The sequence below is a fragment of the Bombus huntii genome, chromosome 1 (genome assembly GCF_024542735.1).
Source record: "Bombus huntii isolate Logan2020A chromosome 1, iyBomHunt1.1, whole genome shotgun sequence".
NCBI classification, from domain to species: domain Eukaryota; kingdom Metazoa; phylum Arthropoda; class Insecta; order Hymenoptera; family Apidae; genus Bombus; species Bombus huntii.
Genome location: NC_066238.1, coordinates 7,522,529 through 7,536,727, shown reverse-complemented (window position 1 = coordinate 7,536,727; position 14,199 = coordinate 7,522,529). Strand labels below are relative to the sequence as shown.

At 41.4% G+C, this 14,199-nt stretch overlaps 1 protein-coding gene and 1 non-coding gene across 7 annotated transcripts in view; one reads left to right on the top strand and one right to left on the bottom strand.

The window, feature by feature from the left end:
• The window catches only part of LOC126868417 (uncharacterized), a 304,466-nt gene that overhangs the window by 74,871 nt on the left and 215,396 nt on the right, over window positions 1-14,199 (bottom strand). For all 6 annotated transcript variants that reach the window (XM_050623833.1, XM_050623847.1, XM_050623840.1 and 3 more), the window contains exons 11-12: window positions 12,518-12,735; window positions 11,829-11,967 (exon numbers count right to left, since the gene is read on the bottom strand). In XM_050623833.1, coding sequence (XP_050479790.1) covers window positions 11,829-11,967; window positions 12,518-12,735 — 357 coding nt within the window. The remainder of the gene's footprint in view (window positions 1-11,828; window positions 11,968-12,517; window positions 12,736-14,199) is intronic.
• Window positions 9,004-9,076, top strand: Trnam-cau (transfer RNA methionine (anticodon CAU)). Its single transcript has one exon. It is a non-coding gene; the product is annotated as a tRNA-Met (tRNA).

The following is a 14,199-nucleotide window of genomic DNA, read 5'->3' as shown; positions in this document are numbered from 1 at the left end:
ATAGAAGGCCCGCGAGGTTACGCTCTCGAGCATTGGTAGCGAACGTGATCCATGGATCGAGCCGCGTTTGCTCCAGGATTTCGCCCTCTTTTACCTACGAGATCTATCTTGCGAGCATCTTCGCTCGTGGCGCTCGATCTTCTCCCCCATATCCTCGTACAAGTTTACGTGTATACGTATGAGCCTCTGAGAAGACTTCTTTCTCGTGGTACTTCGCTATTTATCTGACCGCTCTTTTCCGTTTTCGCGTACGAGATGCACGCGCGAAAGCGGAATTCGTCTTGAAAGTAGCATCGTTCCGCTTGATTTAGGACAACAGGTTACGCAGCGAACCTTTCCACAGGACTTTGTGCTTTACGATTTCCTTTGATTGTCTATACAACGAGGTTGAATGCTTTATTTGCTCGGAGAATATATTTGAATAACGCACGACATAGTTTTACTAAATTTACTGGTTCCGATTTTCAGTCCCTTAGTGAAAATTACACTTAGTGAAAGATATGGAGGATAGAATAGTTCGAAAAGTTCTCGTTATAATAAAAGTTTTCTACGATGACCGTCCAAATGCTTTATATACTGAGTAATAAGTAACTCAATGCAATAAATACGGATCTAAAGGATAAAATTGACGGGAAAATAGAGTACAATACGATCACAGACTGCGCGAAGTTGCCTGGCGCGCATCGATCGGCGAATCAATATTTATTCAGACCGAGTGGAAGATTGAAGCTTTCGATGGCGTGTTCCAGACAGCATCCACTGGCGAGGCACGCGCAACTCGATTTATTATTTGAAACTCGGCTCTCGCCTAAATAGCGTGCCGGTCAGTTTCAGGGAAAGCGACAGAATTACGATCGAGGTTTCATAAAGCGACCGAACAAACGTTAATCGAATCATCTCTCTTGCTCTCATACAGTGTATTTCGATCTGTAATCGTATATTTCTGTTGGATAGGTGCACAGACCTATCGGCTTTACGCCTGATTACGAAGTTAATTGCCGGCGCGTACACGTTTCGACGCTTGACGAACTACGATCGTCAACGAATTAACCAACGATTACGTTATCTCCGTCTTCCTCTCTTCTCGTTTATTTTCTCCGGTTCAACCTTTAACTCTTTCTCCGCTAGCCACTTTCCAACGGCGAGAATCTCTCAATCTCTCCTAACGGTTGTACGATTCTTCGTCCTCTCTCTGTCCAGCGATAATCTATAACCATAACTTCTTGGAGTAATAGTCTGGTCTCTGTTCGTCCATCGACTTGCCAGCCTCTCTCGTCATTCTCCATCCTTCTCCTTCTCTCGACCTTTTTATATACTTATACAAGTGCATGCGTACATTTGTGTGACTCGATGATAAACGAACTTTAAATCAGTCACAGGGTATTAGCGGCACTAAAGGTGGATTACCAAGGCGGCTGGGTGGGTGGTTTTTCTCGCGGGGTCGCCACTCGCGAGATCCAATAACGTGGGAAGTCCTGGTAAGCCGATAATTAAATGTCTCGGCCTGCCGTGCCGTTTATGCCATTCAATTAGCAATAATTGGCAAATTATACAGCCCGTTCGCGGTTACCCGCGGTTCTACAACCGTCCTTCGTACACAGGGTCTCGATCGTCGACGCAATAAACGGCCGGATCATAAACGACCGTCTCCCCTTCGAACGCGCGTTTAAGGGCCACCGTGTTCGACCGTGCCACTGCTGGTCGTTATTATTTCAGACCTGGTCGAGTCAAAGAGTTCTTACAAACGTTGTTCCTTCTTTGCGCGGAACATTTAGTATATTTCCTTAAGATCCATTGAAAAAATATCGTAACAGCGTTCTTTCTGATGGATCTTTCGAGCGATTAAACTTCTGATTGCTTGTTTTAATTCAAATTTGCAACGGCATAATAGCGATTGGTAACTTTTTCTCGCGTGAAATCAGCTGAGCGGTGAAACTCAATTAAGGATTCTTCAGAGATTGTTGAATAACCATACAAATGGAATTTCACGTTATTGCAACAGTATTTTACAATTACCTAAAACAAACGGCGTAAGATATTGCTAAATTAAGTACTTCTTTCGCTCCAACGATATTCCAACCAATTTAAGTAGCTTCCATTAGCTCTCGATAATCGTAAAATGTTCCCGATCCTATTCGATACTTATAAGCGTACCATCCCAATCGTGCTTACCACCATGAGCAATTAAAGTCTCCCCATTCTCTAAAAATTCACCTAATACCCTTTCCCAGACAAACTGCACCGATCATTGTTCTCGATTTCCCCATGGTACGATCTCGACTCTTATTCGAACAACAGCACCGAGACTCCGTTACTGGAAAATTCACGCTGGCCTTCCACGCTAATCCCATTAACCTTCCTTTTCGTTCTAATTGCGCCATGGCAGACACTCGATACCCTCGCCAGACCGGCCGTCGGTGTCCCGCGACTACTCCGGAAGTTGATTCTACGACCTCTCGGGATAATATCGATAACTCGTGTTTGGCCTAATGGCACGAGCCAGCTTTCTTATCCAATAGTCGTCAGTCACGCAATTTCACCGTTTTCCTACGTATTTTACCGGTATCACAGAGCGCCACGAGGGTTGTTTTCGACAGTCGACGTCTCCACCCCTTCGAAGGTGCAGAACTTTTTTAATTAAGACGTAAGATATTCACGATATAAGGTAACAGGTAACCTCGTCTATTTTTGGCCAAGTTGAACGCGCTGGAAGCGATGGTAATTCGTTTGTAAGTTCGGAATGATATTTGGTAGACAAGAATTAGAGTTGAGGATTGTGAGATTCCGATATAGCGATCAGTAGACTGTGGATATTTTGTGCAATTTCATATTTGGAATTACGAGCCATTAAAATCTTTTTATCTGTCACATATTTTTGCATTTTTCAATTTCCTCTAAATGCATGAAAATCCGCAGTCGATTGATTAGTAATTAATTACCTACGTTAACAGAATCAAAGCAGAAATTTGGTGTGATATTTATAACATGAAAATTCAAATTGCGAAATATGAATCCAAAACGATGATTTGCGATCAGTGACGTTAGCAGAAGCTCCAATTGCATTCCTTTTCAATTTCAGATATCTCGAACCGCGGAAGTCGGTGTTAACTAGTTTCTCCTTTACGCGACGACTCAATTAAACCAGTCCTGAACAGGCAAAATTAATTGCGAGCATTAATCGAATTAATTGCCCACTAATTTTCAGAAAACATCCCGATCACGATCAACCGGCGCGACCTATCTAACCACGAGATCTCGATTCTCGATGATCCTGCTCTGCTACCACCGTGTGCAAGTGCTTTCGTACTTAGATCGTTTAATTAAATTCGAGAAAACGCGATATAATCAGTCGGGGAAAGATGAAACAGGCATTTTGTTGCTTCCTCGAAAGCTGAAAACACCTCAGAAATGAATTCTGCGTACACACGGTGGGAAACATCGGCGGATAGGTATAGACGGCGGCGAATAGAATCCACTGAAAGGAGCCTCAATGACCCGTGGACATCCTGTCCTTTGTGGGCTCTTTCGTGGAAACGATAAACCGTCTAGTGAAGGAGCAAAAGGGAGAAGGAAAGGTTCGCCGTCAACCCGACAGGAAATGCCGCCAGGAATTCTACCTATAAGGCGTTATGACACGTAGAAAAGGTCTCTGCGGGCTTGTTTGCATGCGCTTTCCACCGACAATGGTATCAGACCTCGCGGATGCGTTCTCCGTGTCGCATTCTGCGCAACTGATACTTTGCGGGACGCAGGCCGGATCTTCGGCTCCTTTTCTTTACTAATAAATCACAATGATGCGAATATCTTTATTAGAACTTGGCACATCGTGATGATAGTTGAATCTTTGCTCCAGCTTTCTTTAGATTTTCTTTGAATTGGGTTTCGTATGTTGCTGTTAATCTTTAATTAATGCATCAAGGATATTTTGAAGATTAAGAATCATAATATAGTATTCAGAATTTATTGTTAGAAGAAGTTGACTATTTAATAGCTCTAAATTCTTGCATATGATTCCTCAAAAAGAACTTAATATTCTCAAATATTATTAGACAGTATATTTTTCATCACAGTACATATTCATCGAAATGCAAACATTGTAAATACAAAGAGAGTCTATGAAATTTTCATAGCCACCCCACCCCACCCCAACCGAATAACATTTAAAACGTGTGGCTCTAGAAGCAATTGTATGAATCTGTATATCGGAAGGAAAATCTTCGAAAGGGAAAAGCAGCGGCGTTGGTTACGCAACGAAGCGATGTGGCTGTGGCGGCGGGAACGCGACATTGCGAAAATGGCGCGCAACAATGAGGGAGCGTACAATGGTTAGATAAGAGGCGGGGACGAAGCAGCCAGAGGTCTTCTGAAAGCCATACCAACCCAGACCGTGTTGATACGCGTTGTAAACGCGGTCATAGATGAATGAGTGCATAGGACCAGTTTGCTGCAGAGAAATGCACTCGGCTGCTTTATCTGATGGAAAGAAGCCGCCTCCTGCAATTTTTTAACCAGAGAAATTGAGTCTGAGATCCTCGCGAGTCACTATAGTGCAAATCTTAAATTTGTTACTTAATATAATGGAGGATATGGCTAAATATTTGATGGATGACAAATCGCCAATTAGTTGTTTTGTTGGACAGTTGTTTTGTTGGACAGTTGTTTTGAAAGTGTTGACTGTTACGATCGTTTAGCATCAGAAGAATAGAATACAGAATTTATTAGAATAGAAGAACTGCATTATTTTGTAGAAAAATTTAAGAGAATTCTGTGTTCTATTATAGAGGAGAATCTTAACAGAGATTCAAGTAGAATGAATCGAATTGATCAGACAAGATTAATAGATACAGAGTCCTAAATATCGACTGCAAGAGGATTGTGATCATCCACGAAGCTTAAAGAGCTTCTGTGAAAATTATTACGCAAGGCGGATTGCATTAAGTGCGAAAAACGGCACTTAGTGCATTGGCACGTAAGTGCCAATTTTTTGTTAATTCACCATCTAAGTCCTGCCACGTTAATATGATATTTATGAAGGGAGTGAAATCGACACTTGCGAAACAACGCGCGATGGTGTGCCTACACGTTGAAGATGACGAAGATTTTCAATGCAAACGGCATCGATCGGAACAAGAAGAAAACGGGCAACGTAACGACACTCATTACAGCGTCGTTCATCAAGGAGCATTACCAGGACGAGGTTCTTCGTTCGACGTCCAATCTCGTATCGATCATTCGTCAGGTGCTTAGACACGTTCGATTAATTTCAATCGATCGCATCTACGGCCCTCGAGGCGCATAAATCTCCGACAAATAAAACGAACACGAGGATCCCTTTGATCGCGAGCTGCACGCGTTCGTCTTTAGCGCGGTTCTTTGGTCGCGATCAATACCGCGTCATGCGTTCATCAATCTTGCACGATCGACAGGCAACAAGGAATCGTGTATTGCGTATCGTCCGTGGAAAAATTCAATTGCCCACTCATTGAAGTCTGGACAACGTTTCGTAAATTGACACGTTTAAGAAGGACCAACCAAAATATGGATAACTTGATTCACCTTTACGGCGGAATTAGGTCACGTGAATGCAATAGGAATGTCATTTTATATCTAGAAAGTTAGGGATTGGAAAGATAATTTTTTCTTTTTCTTCAGTTTGAAGAAATGTCTCCTCTGTTCTCGAGTTTCCAGAGAAAATTAGTTTCGAAGATGAATAGAATCTTGATGGGAAATTTCTGTACCTACCGCTCATTATATAGTAAAGAAAAAACCTCTTAAAATTGTTTCACTTTTCAAATTTATTGCAATATATAAAGTACGAAGGTTCGAATGGTTTACATCTCAATATCAAATTCTTCGCTTCTCAATCTTTATAAAACCTTGGAAAATTTCACCCGATTCGAGAGATACCACGGCACGGCGTAATCTGGAAAAAGAACGAGTCTCGCACACAGGTCGAGGCGGAATCTACCGTGTGCATCATTGTGGACACGGATATCCAACCGTGAAATAGGACGTTCACGCTAACGATCCCTCTAATAGTCCGAGAAATCGGCGCATTTCCTATCATTACGAGATGAACGGGCAATGCAGCACGCGCTCGTCGATTCCTCAGGGCTCATCATCTTTGAATCCAACCACGGACAAAGACTTGTAAGTCTACGTTATTCATCGCATTATTGCATCGTAAACGGATTTTTAATTCTGACCAGTTTGTCGCGGTTATCGTCAATAATCTTTCACGAAGTGTGTCTTGTATACGTCGAAGATGATAGAATGTTGTTCGATTTCACGCGTTATCATTGAACTAAAATTTCTGTCATAGATATAGAAAAGTAATTGCAATGGAGGCTGATAGAACTTTTAAAGATTCAAGAAAAATGCAGAAAATCTTAAGAAAGAATCATTCACTTTCATTCCTTACCTGAAGAAATATTTCCATAACTTTCGGAGCGAGTAAAATTTGAAGACATCATCTACGAGAGGCGTAGGACTGCGCCTAGTATTGATGTTTGTGATTATTTGATCGAAAACCGATGGCAGCGTGAAAGTTCGATTTCTTCGCATCGTCGTATCGGGAACTGGGTGCATTTAGCATGATCCGTTCGCCAGAAAATCGGAAGGCCGTGCGTGACGAGCAGTGGAAGGCGGTTCCTTTCGAAAGCCTCACGTTTCCATCGGAATCTCGAGCGACGCCGCGTAATCGTCAGTCTAAGAAGCTCTAATACCGGCTAGCAAGTCGATACTTAGTGGAAAGTACGGGTAAACGTGAAACGTGACGTGGTTTCAATCCATCGCATGTAATTGAGTGTAAAAGTCACGGGCAAATGGGGAAACTGGCTGAGTTTCGCTGTGCTTCCTCGATATCGATATTCCAATATAACATGTGTATTACTGACGTGCGGTATTCCCAAGAGATCAGGAAGCTTTCCTGGTTCACAGGTGTTAAATTGAAGATCTACTAAAATTGGAAGCTACTTTTCTTCATTTAGATGTTGATCATTAAATGAACGTATGACTATTAATTAACATTACAAGCACCTTCCTTACACGGTAGTAAGTTCTTCATCTTCCTATAAATTAACTTCCTACAATCTAAAGTCTGTCTACGTATAAATCTTTCATAAATGCATGGAGATCCACAGTCTAATAATTGGTATGAATGGAGAAAAATTGCTTCATACTTTTCCTCCACATTATATCGGTATAATGATATCTTAATAAAGTACTTTAAAGGAGATAAAGGATCTAATTGCAACGTAAAATACTAATCTTACGTTACAATTTTCCATTCGACGATACGCAAAGATATCCCGTTTCGTTATGTCTTGCTCGGCAGAAAGAACCACGTCACTTATCAATACACGTCAGTAGAAAGAGCAAACGAACCGCAAGGAATCGGTTCAGAACAACGAAGATTCATTGTAGCATTCAACACACTTTCCCAGAGAGGAGAATACGTACGTGGCGCTCGTCGAGAGGGAGGAACCGGTGTTATGGCAATTAATTCGAGCCCGATCGGTCCGCCTCTGATCCTTCTTCTTCGTTTCCACGTTTTTTTCTTCTTCTTTTTTTCTCCAACTCCTCCTCCTCGCCATAGCAAGCGACCCGTGTACACGCGCGCTATTTCCGTGAACCAAATACGGCGCTCGCAGGCGAGTCAACGTCGAGGGCAACCTCGAGGACGAAGGTGGTTGTTGCGATCGAAGTGGAACGCGTAATAACGGAATGCACTGGGCTGATCCGCTTCGAGCTGTCTCGAGCTCGTCGTTCCATCGGTTCGCACCATCACATTGGCTGCGTTCCATTAAGGATCTGCTGCGTGGGTGTTTTTAATAGACACAAAACCGATTTCTTTTTAAAGGAAATTAACGAATATGCCTGTTTCTGATGATACCAAGACAAGAAATCTGTCAAAGTTCGTTGTATTTGGAAATATTTTCTTGGAAGCTTGCATTCATAACTCTACGATCTATGAACTTCTCATGTCTCGATCTTGCTTTCGTTCCACACGAGAAAACAATTTTAAATGCTTAAAGAAAATCTACAGATTCTTTGGAAAATCAAGAATGTTTCCTTGAAACTAAGAAACTTCTTAATGACAAATATGGTTCTATAAAAATTCTGTTTTCTCGATTTAAAGAGCACAGAGAGATTGAGCGGAGTAACCCCTTGCCTTACGATATTAAGTTTGACTTCTGTAACGAGGGTGTTTTATTTACAAAGAAGTCTTGGCTTGCAACAGATGATAACAAAGGCCGATACAAGCGTGGCGAAGGAACTAAAAAACATGAAATTCAAGCATCAAATTATTAAAAGAACAAGGGCCAATTCTGAAATTCGTCGTTTTCATTTTCGTCGAGACACACGTGAAAGCGGTGCACGCTCCTGGCGGACAATTAAACAATTGTCGGTATCGACCCACTTCTCGACGGGGCAAGGAATCCGCACGCGCTTCCTCGCGCCTCTCGAACAACGCGCGCCACTGTTCGCCACGTGAAATAAAAGGCACCACTGCGAGATCCTTTCGATCAAGATCGAACGTCGACTTATATGGCGAGACGATTCGCCGTAAAAGCAACATCGTTGTCCAGGATTACACGCTCTTCTCTATACATTTCCTCGCGATACATCGACCTCCAGGAGGTCGTACCAAGGAACGCTTGATGGATCCTGACTGTAGTTATGTTTCACGATGGCTTATCAAGATCGTTCGTTCAGTGATATACTTTGTACCAATGGTGAGTAAAAGTGATTGGTTTGTGAATAAAGTAATTGTTTGTTTATGATAAAAGAGAAGATCGTTGACATGCATAATGAGAACGGCAAAGAATCTTTTGTATCTAATCTCCGGTACTTTGTACGATGTTGTAAAGTTTAGATCAGCCGTTGATAGAATCGATAACAATCTTTGAATTCATAATACACTTGAATTTTGGAGAATACTTAGAATAAAAGATAGAACAGAATCTGTAATTTTAAAGGCAAAAAGTAACATATTGGTGTGCCTCGGTAGCGCAGTAGGCAGCGCGTAAGTCTCATAATCTTAAGGTCGTGAGTTCGATCCTCACCCGGGGCAATTTTTTTCTATATTTGTACGAAATAACATATATTGTCTGCGATGTAAAATGTAAAATAATGTATCTCATTTAAATATAAAGGCATCGTAAACTAATACGGTGGATGAGCACCTTGTCCAATATCCTTTGTCATGTCTCTCCCATTAAATAACGCTTCGGTTAACGAGCTACATCTCGTAACGAGATTTAGCAGGGATAAGATTTCGGTCATCGATGCCATTGACCTCCTTAACGACACTAAGCAACTGACCGCGTCGATGAAAGTTATAAGAAAGTGATGGGAAACTTTAGACAGTACAGCTCACGTGGGTAACTCATGATGTCATTAGAGGGTCAGGAACTTTCTCAAAATGTTCGATATTAACCTGCTCAAATCACGACCGTGTGAATCTTGCGGCAATAAACCCATCATCCGCTTCTTTTCGTTTCGTTTTACTTCCTTGTTGACCGAAAGATTTTTTTAGATCGATGATCGTAAAAATAACTCCTCTTCTAACACATTTAACCGATAGATCATAAATCAACTAGTACATTTTCATTCAACACTTTGTTTCATTTTATTCGATGACTGGACTTGCATGACTGGCGACTTCTTTCAAACAATATTGTGATTTATCGCGTTCATATTCCGTTACGAATTCTAAATTTGCACAAAACTTAACTCATTCTTCCTCGCCAATGCAACGCCGCAAAACCTGTCAATTCTATTTTAACGTATCGATCACTGTCAATGAAAAGTTATAATTTTTATGTAGAAAGTATAGCCATTATTCAACACATATTAGATGACAAGTAAAAAAGTTATTGTTTGCTATGGTTTGACAATGACGTTAAAACAAAATTCGCATGGACTAAAATTTCATTCGTGACAATTTATAAAGATGATACTATACTAATCGATAAAACTGGAAAGTAAACACTTCATACTCTCATCCTTCTTTTAGTCGTCCACATTATAAAAATTTGTGATTTATTAATTTATAGTTGCGAGTGTAACAACATTGTGACACCAAAACTGATTCAGTCATAGCAGACCAAACGAAACACCGAATTAGTCGTGACAAATGCTCGAAGGTCCACCACGTGGATCTCGGTCACGCAGAGATTACGTCACAAACGAGTCAATACTACGCGCCATAGGTAAATTCCAGTTTCTAGATTCCCAGGATTCAGAAAAACACGTTTTACATCGTCTATATAGTTCCGTCACGTAGGATCACGTGTTTCCGCTTGAAACGGAACCATCACATGTGCGTACACGCGAATCGTGTCGAGCCACATGTTCGTCGACGTGCATGCGCTGTGTACGACAAACTGATTACACGTTTAATTAGCATAATACAATGAGCCATCGCAAATAACACGGTTCCGCCTGGTCATTAACCGCCGATTCATGGCCCGCGAGGGATTATTATAAACAATGAGAGGAGGAGTGCGCCGATCGTGATTAATTTTCCAATACGAACAGTAATTTACTTAATATATCTCGTTGCGTCATTTGTTTCGCGACATTTACCTCCTAAAGGTAAGGTTTATCTAGAGAAAATCAAATTCTGGAAATCTATTAATTTACTAAAAAATTTGATACTGTAGAACCTTGTTAAAAAAATACTTCATATGTCAAGGAAATTATAACAAAAAAGGATTCGTTTAAAAATTTCTTCTTTTATAAAAGAGATCAAAACAATTCGTTTTTCTTTCACGTGCTCCTTTTAGATATCTATGTGACGATCTCGAAACATCGATCTTCTAATTCGCGATATGTCACGCGTTCGCACGACGTAGCTCCAGGCATTAAAGTCTTTTCCCCGAGGGAGCCATTCACGTCCAGTCGTAACCTTCCAATCCATCTCGTCTAAAACCCGACGAGGAATTACGAAACTCGATCCTCCTTCCGCGATCCATCGCTATAATCGAACGATTCCCACAGCGCCAGCCCAGTCGTCGGCCGTTTAACGACCCAGCGACGTTCCATTATCGATTATGCTCGGTTATGTGCAAACACTCCCTCGCGAATGACCATGATAACGCCGCGTGTCGAATAGGGACACGGCTAATCGCACTCGCGATTTCCATGCGTCTTATACACCACGATCATCAACCATGGAACAACCAGGAGACTGGAACATGACGTGTATTTGATGACTTTACATAAACGAGATCGAATCTTTGATTTGAAACTGTTGAAGATATGAGAAACTAGGTTAAGTCGAAAGAGTTTCTAAGAAGAAAGGACCTGTGGTGGAGGAAACAAGGTGCAAACGTCTTGATCAATTTGACGAGGATCGCTCGATGAGGATGTAGTAGCAGAAGTTGCTCCGATCAGTGAAATTGGATAACCATGTGATTTTTTTAGGTGAAAGTAGAGGTATAAAGAACCCTTTGTCTATTTGACTGGTCTGGATGGTAAGAATTTTTCGACGTCTATTTTATTTTCTATAGCTGACTGAACGGATGAGTGAATTGAGAAACACAGATTTTAGAGATTCGAGACTTTCACAGTCTTGACTCATTGAGTGTAATATCCCGAAGATATTATTAAGATATAATCTAACGTTTAATATCTTTCGATGGCCTACGCACTGATCAGAAAATTAGGAAAAGAAATCTTGATTTTGATCGTTTCTCCACTTTACAAAATTTTTTTAAGAGGAACATAGAAAACGATCTGAGGCGAAAGACCAAAAAAATCTCTAGTACTACGTAATCTTCAGTAGCCAAAAATCATTGGAGTTACATAATATCACTTACCTCATGCGCCTGATCCTCGATGCTCCTGAGAACCGCGAGATTCCGAATAGTGGCGCGTCGGGTCTCGAACGACGATTCCAGCCTGGTGGCTGCGTTTCCCACTTCCTCCACTAATCTCCGTGCGCGTTTCACCGACAATCTGAAAAGATAAAAGAGAGGCGTCGTGATCGCGACGCACCGTTAGGAATTCCCTAGTGGCTAGGTTATCGCTAACGAAACATCGAACGCTAACCCGCCGCAGCTCGTCTCTTCCATACGCGAGTGGGCGCTAACACGACACAAACGTTATCGTCATCGTTATAAAACGTACCCCATCACGGTTTCCCGTCCACGTAGAACGTGGCGCCGAGAAATATATTCGCCATCGCGACCTAACTCTACGACCAAACTCTTCGAGCTTCGAAGAAACGACGACGGCGAGAATCATTGCATATGCACGTCGTTCAAAGAAACCGCGAAGAGGATCGTTTCTTCGACACGAGAAATTAATAGTCGATAGCTATTTTATGAACGTGCGAAGGAGAGATCCACTGGACAATTAAAGCGGAACGAGCGGATGTAAAGACACGCGCGAGGGAAACGGGAACGAACGACAATAAGCTCGAGTAATGTATCGATCGGTGTCCTCGCGAGTGTCTTGCTTGCGGCGAGATTCGCGCGCTTTCTAACGCGAATCGTTGCTCTCTAACCTAACGTGCTCAAGGTGCAAAAGCGGTGCCGCGCGTTCCTCCAGCGAGGTGATCGCCTCCTCGGCATCTCTCGACGTTCTTCTCAATGTGGGGTCCGTCAGGAGCCGACCGAGAGGCGTCAACGTGCCAGATAGACTGCTGCATTCCTTCAACTCCGACATCTCGAGGGCCAGCCTGCGTCCTGCCGCCTGCCATTCCGTCATTAGTCCATCGTATTCCTGTAGGATAATATTAGGTTCGTGAGACGAGTGAAAAGTAGTGGCCATTATATTTGTTGGGTATATTTCTTTATGTCTTTCTTCGGCAAGAGTTGAGTGACGAAGAATGCAGAACAGATATTTTTAATTGGTAGTTTAGTTCATACCCTTGTTGTAATTACTCGTAGTAGATCCCAGGGTTGAATCTTATTTGAGTGAGATATTTGGAAAATTAGTATTCTAATAATATAATATTAGTTATTTTGAGATAATTATACGTTGGTCGGTATGAATGTTTCCTGAAGTAATTTCGTTCAGGTTTATAAATTCTTCATCGATTACAAATTCCTATCCCTTGAAATCATTCGTGCGCAAATGCGGTACGTGCTTTTATGCTGACTAGTATCCGGGGACACTTTATAACATTCTTCCACTGAAAGGTCGCGTGGTAGACTATAATATTATACAGAGTGACGCAAAATAACTATTACCTTACGTGTAAATATATTTTGTGAATAACATCCAGATGCCGTCCACTGAGCGTTCCTAATTTTTCAAACGTTTATCCCAAGCTAAGCGGTTCTAATAACCGTTAAGTTTGAAAGAGCCTAACGGACTTAGGATGATATATCGTTGAGAGTAATTAGAAGTATCAGTTAAAGAGAATAACGAAAAATTATAAATATGCCAAAGTCATTTGTTACATTTCTCGAGAACATTTTACGCTGATTTTAATTAAGTGAATTTTAATGGGCCTTTCGAAGATGGAAGTCTGCTATGATTAAGAAAATTGATTGCTGATCACTAAAGATCACTAAAAGATATCTAATGGATGTTTATATTTTGGAAATGATAGTAGAAGGATGGAAGAGATGAACGAAAAATAGTATGTAAGATTGTACAATCCTTATATGCTTTCTCGCCATAGTCATAAACCAGAAATTGCTATCCATTAACTCTGCAATACTACACCTATATCTGATCTCATTACTACTATAACGAGGGTCTGATTATCATAACCATTAAAATAAGTGAAAGTAGAGATTAAACGCCTGGAAGAATATAATTTTATTAACGTAACATCCATTTCAAACGAAAACAGCATCAAACCCGGCACTGAATAGTCCTAAAAAGAATAAATAACAGAGAGCCATCTCTTAGAAATAAGTAGAGAATTCAGTACTCATTATAGTACTTTAGAATTAGCTCAGACTGAACACGTGTTCTACTCTAGTTATCAATCACCACCATTTAATCTCTCTTCCACTAACGACATTATGATATGCTTGGGTTCGACGATTCCTCGCGAACGAGAAAGTTTGAAATTTTCAAGCGTACGCCAACGATGTTACACGAACGCCAGTTATTCGACCACGCACAACGAAGGTTCGTTCCCAACATACTTCGTGAAAGAGGCAAGCGAGCAGGAACGACAAGACGAGTCCTTACTTTCCGCCGAAGAATCCTGCAGCTATGTTTCTGCCT